A 27035-nucleotide genomic window follows, 5' to 3' on the forward strand; every position below is an offset into this window, starting at 1 on the left:
GTTGAAGAGACTACCCTTTGAGGAGGGAGACAGTGACGTGGCAGTGGGAGAGAGAAGGTCAATCTTACATATTTTGCATTATCTCTCAGCCAAAATTCAATGTCTAATGTCTTTTTGCCAAGATATTCATATTAAATTGACATACTAGGTATAGTCAGAGAATTAACAGCGAAAGCACAAAATCCTTCTTATAACATGACATAAAAAATAGTCTTTCTGATATTTGACCTTGTGTGTCAAAATGTTGAAAAACTAGTTAGCTACTGCTTTCCCCTGGAAACCTAACCTGAAACTTTCATTTGAAATGACAGTTGTCTTTAAAATAATTTAAGAATCTACACTGCAGCTCTTACTTTTTCTATTTCAAAGATAACTGTTTTTAAGTTTATACTTTTGCCAAGTAAAATTAAAGTTCAGAATGAGCCAATTTTAAGGCCATTTTAGGAGTCTAAGAGACTTGTTTTCCTGGCATTGAAGGAGTTTACTAGTTCCAGTACACACTCCACATTTGCCACCCTGAGAGTATCACAAGTACTGCTAGTGAATGATTGTGTCATCTTGTGAAAATGAATCACATCTCTAATTTAGAATTTAGATATGACAACCAATTCTGTGAGAACAAAATTAGTTTACCTGTCAAGTGCAAAAAAAAAATACAAAAAGAAAAATGTTTAAAACCATCTTTTTTCTAGGATGAATGAGCTAGGCAAATAACTTTTTAACCCAAACTTATGATGTAAAAAGTGTCATGGAGAGAGCACAAGAATTCAATTAACTACTTGTTCCCTCAGAAGTTAATTGTTGTTAGTCCTATTGTCATGTCTTGTTAATGCCTGTTCTTCAATTCGTTGCTTTTTAGGCTTAAAAAGGGTATCTCGAAGGCAGAGAATTAGTTTGATATAATTCAGCTTATTTTTAGTCTTTTTCCTATTTTCCTAAAATTTGTAGAGTCAAATTTTGAATACTAGAATAAATATAAATTATATGTAAGAATTATTTATGAATTTCAAAAATACCTGCCCCCTCTTTCCCTCCAATATGGCTATTCTAAAATAAATTGCAACATTGGAATATTCCATTCTGATTCTTATCTTAATAATGGAAACCAATTGAGTCATATAGAGTTATAGTTTCTTAGTAAGGCAATTATTAAGAATGTAATATCTTGTGATATATGTTTTATTTTTGAGTAACTTCAAATCTTTAGTCTCATTTCACTTAAAAATACTTTTAAAAATCAAATTATATCAATAGCTATTTATTGAGTTCCTACTTTCTACAGTGCTCTATGAAGGATGCTAGTATAAATAAAATTGTCAGAATCATGTAAAATTATATGAAAGATTCCATTTTTTATGAACAGAAAAAAGTCTTTTATGTGATAAATGGCAGCTACATATAACCCACATCTAACGTCATGTTTAATATTGAAAGATAGAATACTTCTCATTAAGATCATGACCAAGACAAAGATGTTCACTTTCACCAGCCCTATTTAATATTGTGCAAAAATCTTTACAATTTCAATGAAGCAAGGAAAGGAAACAACAGATACTGAAATTGAAAAGGAAGAAATGAAAATGTCCCTATTCTAGGAGACAAGATTTTCTTTTTTTTTAACATTTAAAATATTTATTTGCTTACCAAAAAACCCAAGATATAAAAGGCTAATTATAAAAAATGACACCAGTGAACAGTTTTTACCCAAGCTAACCAAAAACAGAATAATATTAACAGTGCAAAGAAATGAAAAGAAACTTTAGTTTACATTTTGAATTAAGACGTCAACAAAATAAAACGGCAAATTCATCAGCCTTGCTGTTCACATACACGGCTTTAACATTTGAAGAAAATACAAAAAGCCTTTTCAACTTTGATAATCACTTTTGACTCTTTGGAGTTGACTGAGAAAGGAAACCACATCAAAACTTCCATATGTTAATACAGATTAAATGCATAATTTGAAAATGTGATAATTTTTTAGAGAACACACAAGCCAAATTGTTACCATTCCATCTGAGTACTTTGATAAAACAACTTACAGACTTACTTGTTGTAGGGTCCATTTTCATTTCCAAGCATGGCATAAAATGTTTTAAATGGGACAGTTCTTTTGGTACATTTTACACAAAATTTCTTTCATAGATTTTTTAGGCCTAAAATTAAAGAATTATACAGGATGACACTAATGGGGCAATTTACTGAAATAACTGACATTCTCCACTGACAGCTCAAGACTGGATTCAGATTCCTCGGCACTTGTACAATTTGATTTCTGTGAGCAATTAGATAATGGCACATAGATTACCATAGTCATGTTAGTTAAAAACATTTCTGCCTACATTTATGCTTTGACTTAAAATGAAGAAATATGAAGATATTTTCTTTTGTCAAAAGGGGTAATCACTATATGAGTGGATTGCTACAACTCTCCTGCAATGGGCAGAGATATTTCATCAATACCACCATCTCAACAGTTTCTCGCTAACTCTAAGTAGTCTATTTCATTATAATGTATTAATATCGATCATATCTACACACTATAAAAATGTTAATTGAGCTCAGGTATGATACCAGCATCTTATCTTTCCAGGCTCACAGGGAAAAGATGTAACTAAAGTTGCAATGATATTTATTTTATTTTATTTTAATTATTATTATACTTTAAGTTCTATGGTACATGTGCACAACGTGCAGGTTTGTTACATATGTATACATGTGCCATGTTGGTGTGCTGCACCCGTTAACTCATCATTTACATTAGGTATATCTCCTAATGCTATCCCTCCCCCCTTCCCCCACCCCACAACAGGCCCCAGTGTGTGATATTCCCCACCCTGTGTCCAAGTGTTCTCATTGTTCAATTCCCACCTGAGTAAGAACATGCGGTGTTTGGTTTTCCGTCCTTGCAATAGTTTGCTCAGAATGATGGTTTCCAGCTTCATCCATGTCCCTACAAGGGACATGAACTCATCCTTTTTTATGGCTGCATAGTATTCCATGGTGTATGTGTGCCACATTTTCTTAATCCAGTCTATCACTGATGGACATTTGGGTTGGTTCCAAGTCTTTGCTATTGTGAATAGTGCCATAATAAACATACGTGTGCATGTGTCTTTATAGCAGCATGATTTATAATCCATTGGGTATATGCCCAGTAATGGGATGGCTGGGTCAAATGGTATTTCTAGTTCTAGATCCTTGAGGAATCACCACACTGTCTTCCACAATGGTTGAACTAGTTTACAGTCCCACCAACAGTGTAAAAGTGTTCCTATTTCTCCACATCCTCTCCAGCACCTGTTGTTTATTGACTTTTTAATGATAGCCATTCTAACTGGTGTGAGATGGTATCTCATTGTGGTTTTGATTTGCATTTCTCTGATGACCAGTGATGATGAGCATTTTTTCATGTGTCTGTTGGCTGCATAAATGTCTTCTTTTGAGAAGTGTCTGTTCATACCCTTTGCCCACTTTTTGATGGGGTTATTTGATTTTTTTCTTGTAAATTTGTTTAAGTTCTTCATAGATTCTGGATATGGGTAGATTGTAAAAATTTTCTCCCATTCTGTAGGTTGTCTGTTCACTCTGATGGTAGTTTCTTTTGCTATGCAGAAGCTCTTTAGTTTAATTAGATCCCACTTGTCAATTTTGGCTTTTGTTGCCATTGCTTTTGGTGTTTTGGTCATGAAGTCCTTGCCCATGTCTATGTCCTGAATGGTATTGCCTAGGTTTTCTTCTAGGATGTTTATGCTTTTAGGTCTAACATGTAAGTCTTTAATCCATCTTGAATTAATTTTTGTATAAGGTGTAAGGAAGGGATCCCGTTTCAGCTTTCTACATATGGCTAGCCAGTTTACCCAGCACCATTTATTAAATAGGGAATCCTTTCCCCATTGCTTGTTTTTGTCAGGTTTGTCAAAGATCAGATGGTTGTAGATGAGTGGTATTATTTCCAAGGGCTCTGTTCTGTCCCATTGGTCTATATCTCTGTTTTGGTACCAGTACCATGCTGTTTTGGTTACTGTAGCCTTGTAGTATAGTTTGAAGTCAGGTAGTGTGATGTCTCCAGCTTTGCTCTTTTTGCTTAGGATTGTCTTGGCAATGCGGGCTCTTTTTTGGTTCCATATGAACTTTAAAGTCGTTTTTTCCAATTCTGTGAAGAAAGTCATTGGTAGCTTGATGGGGAGGGCATTGAATCTATAAATTACCTTGGGCAGTATGGCCATTTTCAAAATATTGATTCTTCCTATCCATGAGCATGGAATGTTCTTCCATTTGTTTGTGTCCTCTTTTATTTTGTTGAGCGGTGGTTTGTAGTTCTTCTTGAAGAGGTCCTTCACATCCCTTGTAAGATGGATTCCTAGGTATTTTATTCTCTTTGAAGCAATTGTGAATGGGAATTCACTCAAAAGATTCTCTTTTTAGTATGTGTGTATGTCTAGACTTTTAAGGAGATAAAACCTTCATAAACAAATTTCTCACAAAAGAAAGCAATAAATATATAAGGTGATGGATATGTTAATTAGTTTGATTTAATCATTTCAAGATGTATACAAATATCAAGACATCACCTTGTATACTGTAAATATATACAATTTTTATTTGTCAATTATTCCTGAATAAAGCTAGAGGGAAAAACACAGAGATTTCTCCTTTATAGAAAAGAGAAAATTAAAATCAGGGAAACTAAGAGGCTTTTTTTTTTTTTATTTGAGAGAGAGAAAGCTTTAAATATATTTTAAAATCATAGATTTTGGAGGCAGGATAAAATTTTAAATTCTTAATTTATTTAATTTTACTGGAACTATACATATTATATGCCTACTTTGAACAAATGCAAAGTTAACTGATTATCTAGTCATTTAATTTTAGCAACATAAATATGGCCACAGATTCAACCAGGTATTTTTGAATTGACTCTATGCCAACTCACAACTTAGTTTCTAAGTATATTTTGCTTAAAATAATGAGAAACACATTTCTATGGTTCTAAATTTGGGACTTCTTTTTACTGACAGAAAAATTCTCTAGATATGAATGACTGTATTCCTAAATAGCTAACATGTGCTCTCTAGTTCATTTTGCTTAGACCCAAACATTCATATTTACCATATTCTGCCTTGTATGTATTGACCTGCCATCCATAAAAAAGTGGATGCCTTTGAAACAGGAATCGTGATTCTTTACATTCAGCCTACTTGTAGTTTCTAACTCAGGACTTTCAACCTAGGTGCAATTTAAAAATATATATGGGAAGGAAAGGAGAAAAAAGAGAATAAGCTATATATCTGAGTTGTTGTTAAGTTGCTAACACATGCTTTTTTGTGTGTTTCTTCATATGTACTGACTCATTAGCTTCAATTAAAATGACAAAATGTTCAATTAATCATTTGATTTAAAATGTATAATTGCTGTCTCATGGTGTGATGACTCCATTTGCAATCAGTCCTACCCAGGAGTGGTAGAAAGAGTGTTGACTTTGGCACAGAATTCTAACTCAGCGGCCTACTGTCACCTTGGCCGAGCTACCCAACCTCTTCAAGCTTCGGTAGCCTCCCTTGTAAAAAAGGGTTGCTAATACTTAGACTTCTGATTCATTGTGAAGAGAGAATATAATAGATTTTCGTACCTGTGCTGCTTGCCTCTCACTAGGAATGTGACTGTGAATAATTAATCTCTCTAATCCTTAGTTTCCCTGTCTATTCAACTAACATTTATTAAGTCACTCAACAAATATCACCAAGTATCTAGTAAGCTCCAGGAATGCACACATACACAAATATCCCTATTAAAGAAAATGCAAGAAACTAGAGAGCACAAAGACAAAATGGGGACATTTTGTCTTCTATACTGAGAGTTAAGAGAAATGTCCTGGCAGAGAAGATATCTGAACGAGTCTTCAAATAGGAATAAATGTTAGCCAAATGAAAAAAAGTTTCAGAGGGATTTCTAGATAAGAGGAGAGAATAAAGGCATAAGGGTGTGAAACAGTATGGTTTGTATGTGAACACCCTAAGCAAGCTGCTATTTGATAGAGTTTAGAATATACAGAAAATGGGAGAAAATGAAACTAGAAAATGAAAGAATAGGTCCAGGTCAGAAAGGGCTTAGATTTATTTTGTAGACACTCTGAAAGGTTTTAAGCAAGGACATAACATAGAATTCATTGGAGAAAGAAATCCCTGTAGCTAAAGTGAGCAGAATCTATTTAAGAAGTGAGAGGTGGGCATTAGGAGGACAAAGGACAAGTTAGAAGGCTGTGGCATTCATCCAAGTGGAAATTATACTCTGAATTATACTAATACCGTTGTACAATTTATAGGAGCAGGTTTAAGAAATGTTTAGGGCATAAAACAGATATGACTTAGTGACTTCTTTGTCGTGTGTGAAGAGGGAGAACCAGAGTGGATGACTGGGTCTCTGGCAATTAATTAAAGTTCCAAATAAAAGAGAAAAAGCGCGTTTTGGAAAGGAGATAAATAATTATTTCAGTTGAGAACATGTCGAATTTGAGATTGCAGTCAGACTCATACAGCAAGCAAATGGATGACTGAGCTTAGAGAAATAAGACCTGAAGACAGATATTTGAGGTACCTATAAAATATTGCCTACCTTCCAAGATGATGCTAAGGATTAAATTAGATAATGTGTATAAAGTGGCTAATGCTACACAGCACTGTAAATAAAATAAATCAGATGGCATATTTAAGTACTTTACTCAAAAATGTAATCACCTTTCCATCCTGCACATAATTATTGAGCCAATCTCTGCATTTGGATAAAATCTGAAGTAAAAGTTACAACTTAACCTAATAGACTCTAAAACAAGGTATTGAAGAAAGCTTAATAAGACGACTGTCAATCTTCCAGTTATTTCTTCTCTAATCACTAAACTATTAAGGAGTTGGCTTAATGGTCCATCTTCCTCTAACTATAACTGAACAGTTTCCTGCCCTCTTGCCTCTTTTGTTAAATGCCCCCTGGTAAAAAGAATCCTGTCTTAGATCCTGTAAAATCTATCTTAACATAAAGCCTCTGATTTAGAATATATAATTCTTAAATTCAGCAATATAAAAGTGAAATAATATAACAGAATGTATTAATTCAATTTTCAATTTCAACTAAGGTGTCCAAGTCCTGACAACCTTGAGGATAATGGAAAAGATGAAGAAAGATGGAAAAAGTGATAATTTTTCCTACTCTCATACCAGTTTTTCCAAAGCTTCTTCCCCAAATTATAGAAAGTACCACCCACCAACATAGATAGAATAATAGATGTTCCTTTAAACCACTTTCAGGTGACTCTACATCTAATCTTTCCAATTTTCCCTTGTAAGCAATCAAAAAAATCTGACAGTTGATGCTAATTCCTAACTATGGATATCTAAAAATAAATTAAGGAAATGGCATTGCCAAGTTTTGACTTGAATTGATTATTTAAAAAAATTTCTTCTTGTTATGTTTAAAACTTAAATTGGATCAGCTGGACACCGCACATGGTAGAGAGCTAAACTTATTCATTGCCATTTTCTAATTATAGAGATCATTAGATCATAGACTGTGGAGTGGTTGTGGGTTGATAATGGATCATGAATCCTTTCAGAGATGTGAAGAAGTCTTGTCCTTCACAGATGAGGATGATTGAATTAGCTCTTAATATCAAGTAGAATAATCTGGCTATACTTACTTTCTTATTGTCAAATTACTCCTAAAAATAAGGCAGTGTGTGGCACTAAGTTTGCTGGTCTGCATTTGCACATTTGCATTAGAAAAAACTCTTCCCTGTGATTGATAAAAATCCCCAAATATATACTGCTGGTTTTCTAGGTATAAAGTCTGATTTAATCCGAGCTTCAAAGCATTAAGGTCATAATTCTATAGTGAATAACGTTGGATGATTTCCTATTAGAGCAATATTTTGTAAACTGATGAATTAATGGATAATATATTTTCAAAACGTATCACACTTTAATTTTCTTACTGCTTATACAGTGCCACAGAACTGTTTATGATCCTCAGTTCTGTCAGGGAGAAAAAATAAAAGAAAAGTAATTTTCCTTTCAATGAAATGGAAGAAATGCTCCTCGAGAAGAGTAAGTGCCTTTTGAAAAGCCCTTATCTGCACTGATAGAAAGGAGGAGCTATCACAGGACTCATTTGGCTATTTCCCTCTTGTGTTGCAATTGAAAATAAGTCATGAGAAAAGAGGTAATGAGTTTCCTTTACAGTTGAAGGAATGTAATTTACAAGTTAAGAATTTATTGACTATAAAATTTGGGAAACTTTTGGAACCTAGGAAGTGGTAATACATCCCCATCTGAAATGGTTAAAGAAAGAAAAATTTCCAAAGCCAGAAGAAAACCTAGCAATTCTCAAAGCCACTCAAGCTATGCAGTCTTCTAATATTTTATTCACTAAGCATTCAGTCAATTCCAACTAGGGTATCACTCACCTAGGTCACCAGCAAGTTTTAATGACACAGAGTCAACCAAGATTTTCATGTTCTTTTTTCTTTTAGATTTCAATTAAAATAAAAACATTCTCCTTTTTACCTTCCTATAGTTTTCCATGAGGCATAATCATACCTCTCCCAGCCTGTAACCAGTATTGTCTTCTGAAGAATGAGGATTTGTGAAATATCCACAGTTCCATCTTGCCCAACATTTAGTGTATGGTAACAATATCCATTGAAGTCCCATATCTTTAAGAGAAAAATTAAAACCACCTTTGAGACAGGAAGGTAAACTTTTGTGTTGATATTCTGAACCAGGATTAATTCATTTAGGACATGTAATCATTAAAGAAAATCAACTCATCATTGAATTTTGCCACTGTATTATTCTCATAATATTGTGAAATATCTACTTGGTCTTCATCCCTATTTTTCGGCACAATAACTTTTAAAACCCTCAGACTCTTTCTCTAATGATAAGATAGTATTTAGTATGCTAATGACATGACTCCAGGCTGGGGACCCCTAAATAGCTTCAGGGTGGGGGCCAGTCTCAAGAAACGCCAAGGCATAATTAGAAGGTGGAAATTTCAGCCCCACCCCGAAACCCCTAGGGAGCAGAGAAGTTTAAAGTTGAGCCCATCTCCAGTGGTCAGTGATGGAGATGGGCTCATCAATCATCCCTGTGTAATGCAGCCTCCATAAAAACCCAAAAGTATGGGAGTTGAAGAGATTCTAGACAGCTGAACATATGTGGAGGTTGCTGGTGGGTGAAAAGCCCAGTATGGAAGGGCTGTGGCCACATGCCTTGCATTATGCATCTCTTCCATCTGTCTGTTCATCTGTATCCTTTGTAATATCATTTATAGTTAATGAAAACAAGTAAGTCAAGTGTTTCCTTGAGTTCTGTAAGCCACTCTAGCAAATTAATCAGATGCAAGGAGAGGGTCACAACAATGCTGATTTACAGCCCGTCAGTCAGAAGCACAAGTTACAACATGTGCTTGTGACTGGCATCTAAAGGAAGAAGCAGACTTGTGGGACTGAGCCCTCAACCTACAGGATCTGACTCTATCTCCAAGTACATAGTGTCAGAATAGAATTGAATTGGAGGACACCCAACTGGTGTCCTCTGGAAAATCTACCACAGAATTGGTGTGTGGGAAAAATCTCTACACACGTTTTGGTGACCAGAGGTGTGTATTGTATTTAGCGTGATGGTAGGAGAAACTGACTTTTTTTCCTATATAAAGTCACGCATCACTTAACAGGATACATTCTGAGAAATGCATCATTGGGTGATTTTATCATTGTGCCAGTATCATACAGTGTACTTATACAAACCTAAATGATAGAGTCTACTACACACCTAGACTATATGGTATAGCCTATTGCTCCTAGGCTACAAAACTGCACAGCATGTTACTGTACTGAATACTGTCAACAATTGTAATATAATGGCAAGTATTTGTGCATCTAAACATAGAAAAGATACAGTAGAAATATGGTATTATAATCTTAAGGGACCACCATCGTATATGCAGTCTGTTGTTAACTGATGTTGCTAGACAGTTCATGACTCTATTTGTAACTCTATCAATCTATTCTAATAATAGTTCTTCAAATACTGTAAGTTAATATGTATTCTAAATGGAGAGACAATATAAAATCACGAAGAAAACCATTCTGGAATCTGTGGACATCCTGAAGTTTTCACTATGTCTAAATTTCTGCTTCCTTATCTGTGACACAGGAACTTTACTCCTCAGGGATGCTTGGAGGATTAAACAGCTGATACAGAACCTGAAACAGTCATCACTAGATTTCTCATCCTCTACTGATAAAACCTCCTGTTGATGGTGGGTGCCAGACCCAGTCCTCAAGAGGGCACAAGCAGTTCTGGTTTACCTACTCAGACAGTGGAGTGAAAACTTAAGCCCAATAGGCATACTTTAAGAGAGAGCATCATTAGATTAGTAGCAGTTAAAACTAAGCCCTACTATGAAACCTTGTTGGCACATCATGCACAGAGGTCACATTGGCGCTATCAAAATTAAAATGCAGGCCAGGCACCATGGCTCATGCCTGTAATCACAGCTGTTAGGGAGGCTGAGGCAGGCAGATCACCTGAGGTCAGGAGTTTGAGACCAGCCTGGCCAACATGGTGAAATCCTGTCTCCACTAAAATTACAAAAATTAGGTGGGGCCAGATGCAGTGGCTCATGCCTGTAATCCCAACACTTTGGGAGGCTTAGGCGGGAGGATCACAAGGTCAGGAGTTTGAGACCAGCCTGGGCAATATGGTGAAACACCATCTCTACTAAAAATACAAAAATTAGCCAGGCATGGTGGCACGCACCTGTAGTCCCAACTACTTGGGAGGCTGAAGCAGGAGAATAGCTTGAACTCAGAATATGAAGGTTGCAGTGAGCTGAGATCATGCCACTGCACTCCAGCCTGAGCGACAGAGTGAGACTCCATCTCAAAAAAAAAAAAAAAAAAAAAAATTAGCCAAGCATGGAGGCGCGCACTTGTAATCCCAGCTACTCGGAAGGCTAAGAGAGGAGAATCACTTTAACCTGAGAGGCAGCGGTTGCAGTGAGACAGGATCATCCCACTGCACTCTAGCCTGGGCAACAGAAGAAGACTCTGTCTCAAAAAATAATTATTATTATTAAAAGGCATATACCCTTTAAAAATTTAGCTTCTAGAAAGTCATCCCACAGATGATTAAAAATTGGCTTAAAATTGGGCTTAAAAATTCAGCTTCTAGAAAATCATCCACAGATACATTCATATATGTAAAATGACATATTTTCAAGCATATTCTTGCAGCATTGTTAAAAAGCAAAAGATTTGAATCAATGCAATTGCTCACTAGTAAGTAAGAAATTGAACAATCAGAATAAGGACTATCTATGCAGTAGCATATAATGTAGCCATAAAGAAGAATGAGTCATCTCCATTTTCCTAGTCTCTGCCAAAACTCAACCGCCTATGGAAGCTTGAGCAAGTTGCCTTAACTCTTTGGGCTTCAGTTTCCCCTACTAAAAATACAAAAAAATTAGCTGGGCGTGGTGGTGGGCGCCTGTAGTCCCAGCTGCTCGGGAGGCTGAGGCAGGAGAATGGCGTGAACCTGGGAGGCAGAGCTTGCAGTAAGCCGAGATCGTGCCACCGCACTGCAGCCTGAGCGACAGAGCGAGACTCTGTCTCAAAAAAAAAAAAAAAAAAAATCAGGATAAGAGTACCAACCTTATAGATATACAATTTATGTGTGTGTGTATGTGTGTGTGAAATGCTTAGAATAGTGCCTGGTTCATAGTAAGTATGGAATAAATATTAGCTAACATTATTATTATTGTATCCATTTATAGGAGTCAATATCCAAGACAGAAAAATGCAAATGCAGAACAACATGTATATAGTAGGCTGCCATCAAGAAACAAATGGCCAGGCACAGTGGCATGTGTTTTTAATCCCAGCTACTCAGGAGGAGGCTGAGGCAGTAGGATCATTTGAACCTAGGAGTTTGAAACCAACTCAGGAAACATAGTGAGACCCTGTCTCTAAAAACAAACAAACAAGAATGACTGAATGAAAATAAACAAACAAATGGTGCTTGTGGCTAGAAAGGTGCACAAGAAAACAGTAACAGTGGTAGCCTCAGAGAAGGAGCTGGAAACAGGGATGATATATTTTCACTATATATCCATTTTATATTTCAAAAATTTTATTTTATGCACCCATTAATTATTCAAAACATTAATTAATTTAAAAATAGACCATTCAAAGCCATAATGAATAACATAATAATTTTAAGCCTTTGATTACGTAGGTACTGAATTTGGATTCTAAATTTATAAATTAGATTGGAAAATGTCATTTATTCTTGTTTCTTCACAGAATATGGTCAGAGCAACTCAACCCTGATTTATGTGTCCTACACAGAAGTTGCCAGACTTCAGAATTCTGTTGTGCTCTTGTGATAAATATAAATGCACCTTCAGAAGCAGTTATTATACTACTAAATTCACATTAACTTCTAAGTTGTCAAAGCTCCAGTTGAGACTTGAGGTACACACATGCTCTTCATCCATGTCACTATGTTTTCCTCTAAACATGGCTCTTACCAAGTCCACCTTAAATAATTTCCACAAGTAGTTATTGCAAAGATCTGAATGTCCCCAGGTCCTACTAAGTCCCTTAGCTGGGAATATTTTAGCAGCATCTACAAGGTAAGCCTTACCCTAGATTCTATACCCAGTTACTTTCCAAGATAGAGGTAAATAGAACCTAATCTGTTCACTCCAATGTTCAGTGCATTCTCATGCCCCAGGACTGGTAAGCGAGATACTGGCTTTTCCTATTTGCCTGAATCACTGTCTAATACTCCAGGTCCAGTTATTTCTCTTTTATTTCACCTCAATTGTTGGGATTATGATTGTCCTGGTACCTTCACACATCTTATCAGCTCTCCTGTAAACTAGACTACTTTACTTAAACCCAAATCTCCAGTCCATACCTCATTCCATTAACCTTTTCATAGGCCAACTTCTACTGATTTCCAGAGATTCCCTTTTCAACCCACCATAGCACCTTCCCCACAGTAATGACTGCCAGCTTGTAATCTCCCTGAATACCTAAACTTCTAGGATGTTCTACCTACATATCCAGGTAGCTTTCCATCACTCTCCCCTACAGCTTAACTGAGTGTATCATACACTACGCCATGGAAAGAAGTCTAATACCCAGTTATAGCAGGGTTTGAGAAACATTCAAAGTTTATTCAGGGAATTACCTTCTATTGCCTTAAAATGGCACAAGTCATTTCCAATCAAAGACTCATTACTCTTGGGATCTGAGGGGAGCAGAGAAGATTCACTGGTGGGCATGACTTCAGATATCAAGTATCTAGTTTTTCATGAAAAGTTGACCATTTTGCAAAGGAAATTAGCACCTTCCTCCCAGAAGAAATATATGATAATTATAGAATAAGAAACTTAGAAATATAAAATCATGTAAGTTTAGAATGGATAAGACTATGATTATTCTTTCTACTGTCTGAATTTCACATAACAAAAATTAAAATTACAAAATAGGTTTACTTTTAAATATTTATTTCTTGAAAAATTTGCATCTATGCCATTTTTTAAAGTTTAGTTAAGTGTTCCTGATTTCTCATTTAATCAACTTTCAAAAAGAAAACTAGAGACATTAGCCAAAGCACATGAAATTATCCAGGCATCGTATACCCCAAAGTAGTCCCTATTCACTACACTGAAAAAGGGGCTTTCTGAAATGAGTAAGCCAAGTTATATTTTCATTCTGAATAATTTATTCAGAAAAATTATTTATTCATTTTTCCACAGAGGTTTATTTTTCTAGCAGCTTTGTTATTAGATGGTTGGAGTTATTTCACTCTTACCGTGTCTCATTTCTCTTCTTGCAATACCAAAAAGGCAAAAATGAGAATATCTATAGCCATGTCTTCTGGCATAGTATTTTAGTCTCCTCATATCTGGATAGAAAAGCATCATTGTGTTCGCACCTTTACAGTCCCATCTGTGCTGCCAGTCAAAAGCCGAGTCTCATTTGCATCAAGGGCCATAGTGCTGATTTCTGCGTTGCCATGGCAACCAGTAAACTGTTTGATTTTCTGCCCAATGTCTATCATCCAGAAGGAAACAGTAGACCCTGTATCAGAGCTGATTACCTAAGAGAAAATAACATTTTAAAGAAATTAAATATAGTCTCAGAATCAACCATTTATATTTCAATAAAGATATCCAGCCTGTGCATTTCTAGTCCAAAGATCCCCCAACAGTCAGACACATTTTTGTAATGGACTTTCTTTCTATTAAGCTGATAACATTTCAATTTCGACTAGACCTGAGGTAATGAAGTCGTGATCCTCTTTATCAGAGAAGATAGGAATCTGCTTTCCTTACTCACCATTCAGCTCTAGTGTCTAGAGGCCATTCCGAAATCAAATTCTGAAAATAAACTTACGAATCTTTCCCATTTAGATGAGAAAGCTGATTTTACTAGTCATGGTGCTCTGACACTATTTACTATATGAAAAGAAACATTTTATAATATAGCAGCTTTCATTTAGCATTCAGAAAAGAAGCTCTACCAGCCATTATGGAAAATGTTAATTTCAACAAATTACTAGAGCTGTGCTTTTAATGCCATTAGTCCTTTGCTTTCTTTTTTCCCAAACTACTGTGTGTATTTTTATAGCTAAACACAATTATTGATAGGTTACTAAAAAAAAAGAGCACAGGTTAAATATAAATCTACATGCACACTTTGAGAGGAAGGCAACAAGACAAATGCTAGAAGGGAAAGGATTATATACAGCAGTTCAAAAATGAGAAATTTTATAGTGGCAAAGGGACTGCTAATTTCAGCTCAAGATATTTAAGAGATTCATAGGTTAAAACCACCTAGCTAATACGACTTTGGAAACCAAAATAATGAAAGAAAAATAATAAGCACATAAATGCATAGGTAGGAAGTTCTCTAAAGCAATATGTAGATTTTAAGAAAGCTTAAAGCATTTCTTTTTCTGTTTAGGTATTGATTACCATTGTATAAATGTAAATGTATTAATAATATGTTAAATTTAAATGCTGCATTTTCATAATCAAATGGGTTGAAGTTTATCAAATGTATATTCAGGACTGGCCATATGCATTCATTCATTCATTCATTCATTCATTCTACAGCCACTTGCATAACATCCAGGCTGCATAATGGCAATGGAACTTCACTGGCAAAATCCTGCTCTCAAGGAGTCTATTGTCTATGGTCTACACCTGTACATTAAAACCACCTGGGGAACTTTAAAAAGCATCACTGCATACCAGACCAGAAACTCTGATTCAATTGGCCAAGGAAATGGATTTTTAAAGAGCATCACAGGTGATTTAAATTTACAGCCTGTCCTATGACCTGCTGGTCTAGATGAAGAAACAGACAAGAAACAGATAAATGCTAAACAATGTTTCAAGTTTAGAGGAATCACCTTTGGGTGCTGTGGGAGTACAGAGTGGAAAACCTGAAATCCACTTGCTGGAGTGGGGGATTGGGTTAGGGAGTGGAGGAGCAAGGGGCAAGTCAGGATTCACAGAGAAGGTGATAACTGGTCTGGGATTGAAGATGGAGACATGTATTTATTATGAGGTGTACCCCAAGCCCTTTCACTTGTTATCTCATTTGATCTTCATGAAAACTCTGTGAAATAATGTTACCACCATTATTTTACCAATGATGAAATTGAGTTTGTAATCAGCTAATAATGTCCCCAAACTTACAGGTTTGAATCCTAGACATAGCCACATCATAAGGTCTTCCTCTATTCCCGCACAGTATACCAGATAACTAACAGTTCACTTAGAAAAGTACTTGGAGAATGTTCCAAGAATGAAAAACAATACAAAGTTTAATGGAGCCTGAGTGCAGAGTACTTGAAGGGACAAATACGGTGGGATATCAAATGAGGAGGCAAGCTGAAGATGGAATTTTAGAAATCTCTGGTAAGCAGCTCCAGAGAATACTGAGTAATTATAAAGTCAGTTTTACTGGGAGAGGGCCCACAGCTTTCATCAATTATCACTGGGGGCCAATGATTAATCCAAAAGGCTAAAAACATTATTATTGTTCTTAGTAAGGAAAAGAGTAATACAGTGTTTTTTTGTCAGTTGGCTTGTAAAGATACTTCTTGCAGCAATGTGGAGAACAAACTGGGGTTTTGGGAAGACCATTTGGAGGCTTTGGACTAGTCCAGGTAAGAGATTCTCACCTAACAAAATAGTTCTGGGGGTACAAAGGAGGTGAGCAATTGAAAGAAAGGGCCATGATTTAGCAACACGTGTATCTCAACAAAGAACTGATAATGATGAGCATGTGATCCTTTTAGCCCTTTTTTTCTGAAATTACAACTTCAGTGAGACAATTTCTTAAATGAAGTAAACCTGTATTTATGCTACACATTTTCTCTCAGTGAAATCAAAAGTACCTTAAATATTGAATTGCCATTGTTAAACTACTGTGTAATTTCTAAGACCAAATGATCTGGATCTTTGAAATAATGTAATAACACATTAATTATCATTCCATGTCATTAACTGTGTTTCTATTTGATTGTGTTTGTGCACTATACACGGTGGTTAGGAGCACTGGATCCGGAGTCAGGATGCCTAAGTTTGAATGTCAGCTGCCTCACTAACTATTGTTCTACCTCGGACATTAAGGTCAAGCACATTACTTACCTTTACGCTTCAACTTCCCCTTCTGTAAACCAGAGATATTCATAGTAACTACTTCAAACCATTATTACGATGTTTAAACAAACTAATATTTTTAAAGCATTTACCACAGTGCATGGCATAGCCATACATAAGCCATAAAAGTTACGTAGTGTTACTATTCTATCTAAGCTTTATTTGCCTGACCTCTTACTTAGGCTTGTATCACTGTGCATATCCAAATCAATTTAAGAAAAATAGTATCTTGCTTTCCTCCAACTATGACAGTGAATGTAGACAATTACATTTTAGAAAACTGATTTTAGGGCCGGGCACGGTGGCTCACGCTTGTAATCCCAGCACTTTGAGAGGCCGAGGCGGGCAGATCACGAGGTCAGGAGATAGAGACCATGGTGAAACCCCGTCTCTACTAAAAATACAAAAAACTAGCCAGGCATGGTGGCGGGCACCTGTAGTCCCAGCTACCAGGGAGGCTGAGGCAGGAGAATGGCGTGAACCCGGGAGGCAGAGCTTGCAGTGAGCCAAGATCGCGCCACTGCACTCCAGCCTGGGCGACAGAGAGAGACTCTGAATAAAAAAAAAAAAAAAAAAAAGAAAGAAAGAAACCTGATTTTAGATGCACATTGAAATTTTGAATTATACTTGTGAATTTCTCACAGAAGTGCTTAGGAAGTTGGATTACATTCACTAAAGATAAAATCATGAAAGTATAATTTTCCAAGCTTGTGTGAAAATTTTGATAGTAGTCTTTTAAGAAAAGGTTAAAGATTGTGAAGGATTTTATTATTTCTATTAAAAAGCATTTTTGGATTGATTGATTTGTTTGTGTTTATTATTTTAAATTGACACATAATAACTACATATGGGGTGCCGTGTGATATTTCAATACACATACACAATGTATAATGATCAAACAGGGTAATTAGCATATCCATCACCTTAAACATTTATTATTTCTTTATGTTGAAACATTCAAAATCCACTCTTCTAGCTATTTGAAAATATACAATAAGTTGTTGTTAACTATAGTCACCTTATAGTGCTATAGAGCACTAGAACTTATTCTTCTGATCTAGCTGTACTAAAAAGCATTTTCTGAGCAGCTATTATATGTTAGCCATCTCAGTACCAAAAGATGGTATTTTTTATTTCCCCAACAGAAATAAAAGAGCTATGTTCAAAGAAAAGACTTGATTACCTGCTCAGGGTGGGCATTACCCACATTACAAAGCATCTAATTCACCGCTGTTATCTAATGTAGATATTCAATGAGGAATTAGTAATGTTCACTTTTTGCCATTTTATACTCTTTCCCCTGCCCACCTGACTGAGCCCCAACATACTATTCATCAGTTTTCATCACCTTTCTCTGCTCATTTAACAATTTCTCATGAAATCTAAATCAGTCATGACAACAGCATATAGCCAGTCTGATTTCATTTTATGGCAGTCGGCCTCACAGTGCAGTTTGCAGGAAAACAATGTGTTGAAACTGACTATGTCTCAAACATCCAACAGTATTAACCAGAATCTACTGTCACTATGACAATATTGGTTAACCCATACAAGAATAACAATACAGGGGAAAAGGCGTTCAAAGTTTAGTGAAAGAGGAGTGCATTTAACATTACTTGGCAGATGAAGAAAATGGATTCATTACACTACAGTGGAAATTATTTTTGGCAAGTTGTTTTCATCAGCAATAAAGCCCAGGAATAAGTCTTGGCGTCATATTTCTATGCCACGTTTTAATGATACCAAATCTCTTTAAGTTTGCAGTTTATTTCTGATTATCTCTTATCAGGCTAGACCTCAGCTGATGAGGATGGGGCCCTGACAGTCTGTAGAGTGAAAATGGTGCTAACAACCACACTCCAGGACACATGGGCCGCCTCAGTAGATCGTTGTTCTGATGGGAAGAGTCTCTCTCTCATGTACTTCAGTTAATAACTGTTTAGGAATATGTGTCTCCTTTTTGTTTCTCTCATCTGAAGCTGTCATAGCTAATCAGACAATTCTAAGATATGTGAGGCTGTATTCATGTCACCTAATTGTCTTATTGCTATTCCAAGAACAGTAGGCACTTTAGTTGTCTTTTACGTGCATTTCAAGTCCTGGGTCTAAGAAAAAAAACAGGAATCAAAAATTACAGCAGCAAATGCCACGAGCTAACAGATGGTTGAGATATTTGATTCCATTGCTGTTTATTTTTTTTTTGTTAGTGCTGTTTATGGTCCTATAATATAAAACAGGTTACTTCCTTTATTTCCATTTTGTAGAAAATCTCTAGAACTTACATTTCAGTGAATAGAGAGGTGAAGAGAATGACGATATCTCAGAGTACAGGTACAAATTATTCAAATATTTTAGGGAACCCATTCTTTATTTATAAACCTTGCTTATTTGATTTTGTCTCTTCTTAAATTAATTGGTAATCTGCTCTTTCAAATTCATTATTTGAATGTATTGAATACCTGTAATATGCAAGGCCCTAGATCTAGACACTGGTGATCCAGCAGTGAATAAGTTCTGCTTTTGCATTCTGTCCAGGGACAGAGGCAACAAGATCAGAAAAAAAAAGCAAAATTGGGGAATCTGGGAAGGTCTCCCTGAGGAATCATTTGTAGAAAGACAGAACTGAGATGAAGAAGTAAGCCAACCAGATAACTTGGGTGAAAAGAGCTGCAAAGGAAACAGCAGTGCAAAGGCCCTGAGGCACAGTGTCCTTGGCACATTCAAGGAATAGCAAGGAAGCCAGCAAGGCTTAAGCAGTGTGAGGGAAGGGAGGAGCCATTGCCTGCAGTCAGTGCACAGAGATTCAAAACATTCCAAAACTACCAAACTCCCATAAGAACTAGGCGAAAAATTTTAGAAATAGAAAAAAAAAACTTCGCTCTTTTTCACTAATATTAATTAAGCATTTACCCTTGCTTTATTTCGTGTATCTTTAGATATAAGATCATTTGTTCTTAACAAAAATTCTACAAGGGATGTATTATAATTAGTATTTTATAGATAAGGAAGCTGAAACTTAGAGGAATTGAATCACTCACTGTGTAAAGTACTGAGAACTCTGCCTGACTCTAAAACTCCACCAATTCTCTTATTCTAAAAATCTACTTCTAAAAACAGTTGAGACTGTTTTGATGTCTCAACTGTGATGATGAGAGAGGCTGAGGAAAGGGTCCTCTCCTATGCTGGTTTAGTGTAGCTTTATGGAGAGCATTTGGCAATATTTGTCAAGATTACAGATGTAAATATTCTCTGCCCCAATAATTCAAACTATAGGAATTTATCCTATAGATATTTTCTCATCATTGCAGTTCTGAGCACAAGGTGAAAAACTGCTACATTATTTGTAACAGAAACTGCTGGAACCAACCTAAATGCTTAAACAAAGTTTGGAATATGCATGCAATGAAATACTATGCAACTGTGAAAATGGACAAGGATACTCTTTAGGTAATGAGATAAAACTATCTTTAGGATGTATTGTTACGTATAAAAGCAATGTACAAAGCAGTTTGTACATATAAAATGCTCTCATTTTTGAAAAAAAACGCCTATAAAATAATATATATTCTTAAATATTGAGTTATTAAATATTACATATCTATTCCAAAGAATAAGTTTACCCTGCAACAACACAGGGGTTAGAGATGCCTACCTCCCACACAGTTAAAAATTCATGTATAATGTCGATCCCAAAAAAACTTAAGTACTCATATTCTACCGTTGACCAGAAACCTTACTGATAACATAAATAGTTGATTAACACACATTTTGTATGTTATAGGTACTACATACTGTATTCTTACAACAAAGTAAGCTAGAGAAAAGAAAATGTTATTAAGAAAATTATAAGAAAGAGAAAATATACTTACTATTTATTGAGTGGAAGTCAATTATCATAAGGGTCTTCATTCCTGTCATCTTCACATTGAGAAGGCTGAGGAGAAGGAAGAGCAAGGGTTGGACTTACTGTCTCGGGGTGACAGAGACCAAAGAGGTGGTGGAGGTGGAAGGGGAGGCAGGAGGTCAGGAGAGGCAGGCACACTTGGTGTAACTTCACAAATATATTGTAATTTCTGTCTGACTTCTTGCTTTTTCTTTTCTCTAAAAATGTTTCCAAACAGTACCAATCCCTCTTCCAATATCTGCTTTAGTTTCAGTGCCCATATTGTAGAAAGGTCTATGCCATAAAATAAGTCAAAAGCAGTCTTGAATAATCAGAACACTTCTGCCAGATTGTCTAACGTCCATTTGTGTTCTGGCGCTGCTTCTTCTATGTCTTCTTTCTCAGTCACTGGTTTGAAAGCACTCATCTTCATCAAGTCATCTTCTGTTCATTCCTCTGATTTAGTGTTTATCACATCTTGAATTTCCCCAAAATCCATATCTTGAAACCGTTCACCTCCTCCCCATTCCCACCTTTTTTGCCATGTTCACAGTCTCTTTCATGATTTCCTTGATTGGCTCTGTTGTAGATCCTGTGAAGTCATGTGCAACATGTGGACACAGTTTTCTTCAGCAGGAATTTATTGTTTCAGGTTTGAGGGCTCTCATGACTTTTTCTATAACAATGATGGCATCTTCAATGGTGTGATCCTTCCAGGATTTCAGGATGTTCTCTCTACTCTGATTCTTTTCCATAGCATTGACGGTCCTTTTCATAAAGTAACAGTATCACGTGTAACGAGCCTTAAAGGTCCTCATGACCCCCTTGTCTAGAGGCTGATTTAGAGATGTTGTGTTTAGGGGCAAGTAGATCACTTTGATGCCTTTAGTGTTGAAATCATGAGATTCTGTGGGGCCAGGGGCATTGTCTAATATCAAAAGGACTTTAAAAAGCAGTCTCTTACTGGTAAGGTGCTTCCTGACTTCAAGGACAAAGTACTGAAGGAACCAGTTCAGAAAACGCATTCTCATTGTCCAGGCCTTCATGTTGCACAGCCAAAAGAACAGCAGCTGATGTTCGTCTTTTCCGTTCTAGGCTCAGAGGTTAGCAGCTTCATAGACAAGTGCTGTCCTGATCATAAACCTGGCTGCATTTGCACAAAATAGCAGAGTTGGCCTATCTCTTCCTGCCTTAAATCCTGATGCTTGCTTCTCTTCTTTATTAATAAACATCCTTTGTGGCATTTTTCTTTCCAGAACAAGGCATTTTCATCTGCTCAAAAATTTGTTCAGGCAGCAATCCTTTCTTCTCAATGATTTCCTTAATGGTGTCTGGGAACTCATTTGCAGGTTCTTGATTGGCAGAATCTGCTCCTCCTGTTATTTTGATATTTTTTATACCAAATTCTTTTCTAAAGTTATCAAACTATCCTTTGCTGGCATTAAATTCTCCAGCTTCAGATATTTCACCTTTCTTTTGCTTTAAACTATTGTATAATAACTTCTCATTCTCTAATCATATTAGTCTATAGGTATGCCTTTCTTATAGCAACCAGCACCCACATAAGACCTGTATTTTCAATATGAGGTAAAAAGGTATTTCACAAAAAAAGTATATGGTTTTTGCAACTGCTGGTATAACTACAGCAATGGTTTCATTAATTTCTTTTTCTTTTTTTATGGTGGTCCTAATGCTGGGTTCATTTATATTGAAATGGCAAGCAACCACAGCTGCAGACCTAAACCTATGGTACATATCAAGCAACTCAACTTTTTCTTGCAATGTCATGAGTTTTCTCTGCTTCTTGGTAGTACTTACAGCATCCCTAGTGGCACTTCTTATGAGTTCCATGGTATTATTCAAAATTTATGGTACTGCAATAAACAAGATGAGAAATATGCAAGCAGCTCGAGAGATCACATTTTACTGAGACAGGTAATTTAATGTAGAGAGCAACTGCTCATTTGGAGATGAGTATCACGTGGCATTTTAAACAAATGTAATACTTGACCTCACCACAACAGCAACAGGGGGTGGCTATGAAATCATTGCAGTAGTGCAGTATGTACTACAGTTAATTTTTTTTTTTTTTTTTTGAGACAGTCTTGCTCTGTCGCCCAGGCTGGAGTGCAGTGGTGCTATCTTGGGTCACTGCAACCTCTGGCTCCCAGGTTCAAGCAATTCTCTGCCTCAGCCTCCCGAGTAGCTGGGATTACAGGTGCCCACCACCACGCCCGGCTAATTTTTTTGTATTTTTAATAGAGACGGGGTTTCACCATGTTGGCCAGGCTGGTCTTGGACTCCTGACCTCGTGATCCGCCCGCCTCGGCCTCCCAAAGTGCTGGGATTACAGGCGTGAGCCACTGCACCCAGCCTGTACTACAGTTAATTTTACACAGTTATGATTTAATACTCTATCTTTTTGTTTACATTTCTCTTGACTGCAAGTCTGTTTGGATACGTAAGTTTTGATAAATTTTAACTTTTTATAATATATTTGTGTATATTTTATTGTACTAACTAATAAAATAGGCTAGTGTATACATATCTTTTATGCATTCAATGTATAATATTTTCTTAATTTTTTCATATTTCTAGGCAATTTATCTGTATTTTTTTAATTTTTGCAAATATCCAAAAAAAGTTCCAATATATTCATTTTTAAAAATCCATGTGGAGCTGGGCATAGTGGCTATGCCTGTAATCCCAGCTACTCAGGAAGCTGAGGCAGGAGAGTCACCTGAGGCCAGGAGTTCAAGGCTGCAGTAAGCCATGATCATGCCACTACACTCCAGCCTGGACAACACAGCGAAAAAAAAAAAAAAATCAGATACAAGTGGCCCCTCGCAGTTCAAACCAGTGATGTTGAAAGATCAACTGTCCATATAAAGAAAAATATATATTCACTTGTTTAAGAGTAGAATAGCCCTTAAACATTGCTTTTGGAAGTCGTAAAACTGGTTGCCTACAGGAAAGGAAACTGAGTAGGCAGTGGCAGGGGGATAAGAGAAAATATTTGCCACATACCTTTTTGTTGTTTTGAATTTTTCAACATGTAAACATGTTATTTCTTCCAAACTAATCACATTAAATAAATGTGTATCTGTCCATACATGTATGTGTGCATGTACATGTATGTTTTAGTATAACCTCTAAAACTAGGAACCTCTTATGTTTCCATCAAGTGACCACAGCACACAGCCTCAGAACTGACATACAACCAATTACAGCTTTAAGCTAGCAAAAAAAAAAAAAAAAAACAAACAAACAAAAAAAACACCACAACTGTATTAACAGAATGGATGTCACTTGGTGCCCAGCAAAGAGGCAGGAAAGGAGAAAATTTTCATTTCGTAAATCCGGTTCTGTTCAAAAAAGAAACTCATGGATTTTGCACTAAATGTAAGCCCTAAAAAGGTAGACTGTCTTGTACGATGGAGATAAATTTCCCTTAAGCCTGTCCTCTTTTCTCCAATTTTACAATTACCAAGGGAAACATCAATTGAATTGTTTGGGTTCCCAAATACCCTCAATTTCCAAAAATTATGTGCAGAAAAGAGGACAAAAGATGTGCTATCATGAGAAAATTATACCTCATCCCTCATTTTTTCAATAATGGAAGGCAACATGTTTATTATAATTTTTGGATATGCATATGTATACATAGAGCTGTTTGGACTGCAATAATCTAAGATAAGGTAACTATAAATTGTAAATAAGGTTAAGGGTGGAAAGTTTACTATAAAATTTCGAATATGATGGCATAGATAATAACTTTGTACAGATGCTATACATGTATACATAATGGAATTTTTTAACAAGAAAGTTTTTTTAGTGTTTACCTTTGATATATTTTTATATTGTGTCACAGTAAAGAAACAAAAAGCTGCAATTAAATGATGATAACGCCGGGTGCAGTGGCTCACGCCTGTAATCCCAGCACTTTGGGAAGCCGAGGCGGGTGGATCACGAGGTCAGGAGTTCGAGACCAGCCTGACCAACATGGTGAAACCCTGTCTCTACTAAAAACGCGAAAATTAGCCAGGCATGGTGGTGCACACCTGTAATCCCAGCTACTCAGGAGGTTGAGGCAGGAACCCAGGAAGCAGAGGTTGCAGTGAGCCGAGATAGCACCACTTCACTCTAGCCTGGGTGACAGAGCAAGACTCCATCTCAAAAAAAAAAAAAAAAAAAAAAGATGGTAAATATTTGCTCGTCAGTTCATCTTGAAGCAACCAAAGGTAAGGGCACCACTCTATGGCTGTGACCTGGACCAGCCCCCATTTTTAATAAATAATTTGGCAGTTTGCAGATAGTGTAATAATCAAGTCTCAAGAAACAGCATCACTCCAGATAAAGTGAAGAGGGTCTAGTATTCAAATTTGCAAAGCCAGCATACTTCTGGAGTATGAAAACCCCACAGAGAATCTCAGGAGATCTCTTGGAATAGGCCAGGTGAGCACTATCTGACCTATGTTTTCATGTAACCAAGTATGTGATTAATATATTAGAGATTAGAAGTGGGATAAAAAAGTAAGATTCTAGGGGGCGATTTATCAGATTATCTGATAGTGCATATCCTTTAGCCTAGAAATTTACTCCTAAGAATTTACTCTAAAGAGATATAGTCATAAATATAAATGTATTTATCTAAAAAATCATAATAGTAAAGTCTGCATCAAGGGAAATGGATCAGTAAATTACGATACATATATACAACGGGCTACTATACTGCCTTTTAAAAATGATAAAGTAGTTCTACATTTAGCCGCAAGGAAATATATTCTAACATATTATTGAATAAAAAAGTATGTTACAGAGCCTTATTTATGTAAAATAGTCTATGCAGAGAAAGATGTTTAGAATATGTTGATATCAGCAATAGTTTTGTATTTGAGCTTTACTGCATTGCTTTAATTTCTTACAATAATCATGTAACATTTTGCATGCAATTACCAAAAAAGTTATTTTGATAAGAAAAATTGTAAATACCATTTACTCTATTAAAATTTGATGACACCTAAATGTCTAGCTCGATTATAAATGTGTCCAAGGTTCCCAACAAACTGAAACACTATTTTACAAAAATACATAAACCTACATCATTAGGATGAGAATCATAGTGATAACACAAGTATTTTATCTATTCTAGTTTATATGTCTAGAAATACATGTTTTAAAGTCTCCTAAATTCATGAGTGTTTTTTTGTTTTGTTTTCTTGTAAAAAGCCTCATTTAAGAACTGAGTGCAAAGATGGTTCATTAGATCTGCCTCCAGGATATTGGATTGCTTTAATTCTTTCAAAATTGTACATTCCAGGGAACTCCTTCATCCAGTCCCAACTTGTTCTGCTGCTGGCTGTGAGGGCAAACTTTGCCACGTGAAATAAAGTATATGATTTCCTTTAAAAGGCTTTGCATGGCTTAACACCACTTTCCTAGACAAGGGTATCAAAAGACAGGAAGATAAATAAAAGTCATGGAAATGTCCCAAGCTGCTTTTATATAGGAATTATATTGGGTCCCCACTGAAGTCCAAATACAAGGAAATAATAAAGTGTAGACAACATGTTGAAGTAACAACAGAAGGGAAGGTTTTCATTAAATTCAAGCAAAGGGAAAATGTTCAAGAAAGACACCAAGCCAAATAACCAAAGATCAAGAGACCATGGGCTGAAAGAGCATTGCTTTCTGTTACACTTAGGATGAAAAATGGCAATAATTTATCATGTCTATTAGTCGAGCATTCATTTTGTGCTGAGAACAGTGTTAGGAGCTGTGGGAAAATACAAAAATGGAACAAAAGGATCTTCCCCTCACACCAAAAACATAGGAAGAGAGAGAAATAAGTTCAGTTAAGTGTTTTACGGGGAAAACAACTAAAAAATGCGACCAATGCTCAGGAAGAGAAATAAGTGTGGGTTGAGATAGCTCTGGAGACTTCAGGGAGCTGAGGACCAAAGCTGAGGCTTGCAACTAAATGTTTACAAGATGAAACTGCAATGGCGAAGAAGAGAAGGAGGAGGATAAACAACTTTCCCACCTCAAGGGGCATTCCTGAGGAGAAGCAGGGGTAGGGACAAACTGCAGTTCAGGGTATCCTCCCCTTTCTAATTCTTCCTAACATTTGTCATCGCATGCCACATTGTTAAAGATTAAGGAATCTCAAGAAGTTAATAAGAAAAGGAGATGTCATAAAGCAGCAACATTCGCCCTCTGTGATATGGGGGACCTGAAAGAGTCTTTCAGGGCTGGCAGCATGGGAGACAAGAGGACACTTCCAAAATTTCAGTCCTAACAGAGCAATGCCAGGGAGGCACGTGCTATTCCCATTACTATTCCTACACCCCCACAGACACACACATTTTAAGAAGCTGGCAAACTAAAGCTCAGACAGGCTAAGCAGTCT

The 27035-nt window shown here is 36.3% G+C and overlaps 1 protein-coding gene across 1 annotated transcript in view; it reads right to left on the minus strand.

The window, feature by feature from the left end:
• The window catches only part of WDR49 (WD repeat domain 49), a 175077-nt gene that overhangs the window by 65435 nt on the left and 82607 nt on the right, over positions 1 to 27035 (minus strand). Inside the window, 2 exon segments of the mRNA XM_063620427.1 lie at positions 8589 to 8704; positions 14004 to 14168. Coding sequence (XP_063476497.1) covers positions 8589 to 8704; positions 14004 to 14168 — 281 coding nt within the window.

The sequence above is a fragment of the Symphalangus syndactylus genome, chromosome 17, assembly GCF_028878055.3.
Source record: "Symphalangus syndactylus isolate Jambi chromosome 17, NHGRI_mSymSyn1-v2.1_pri, whole genome shotgun sequence".
NCBI lineage: Eukaryota > Metazoa > Chordata > Mammalia > Primates > Hylobatidae > Symphalangus > Symphalangus syndactylus.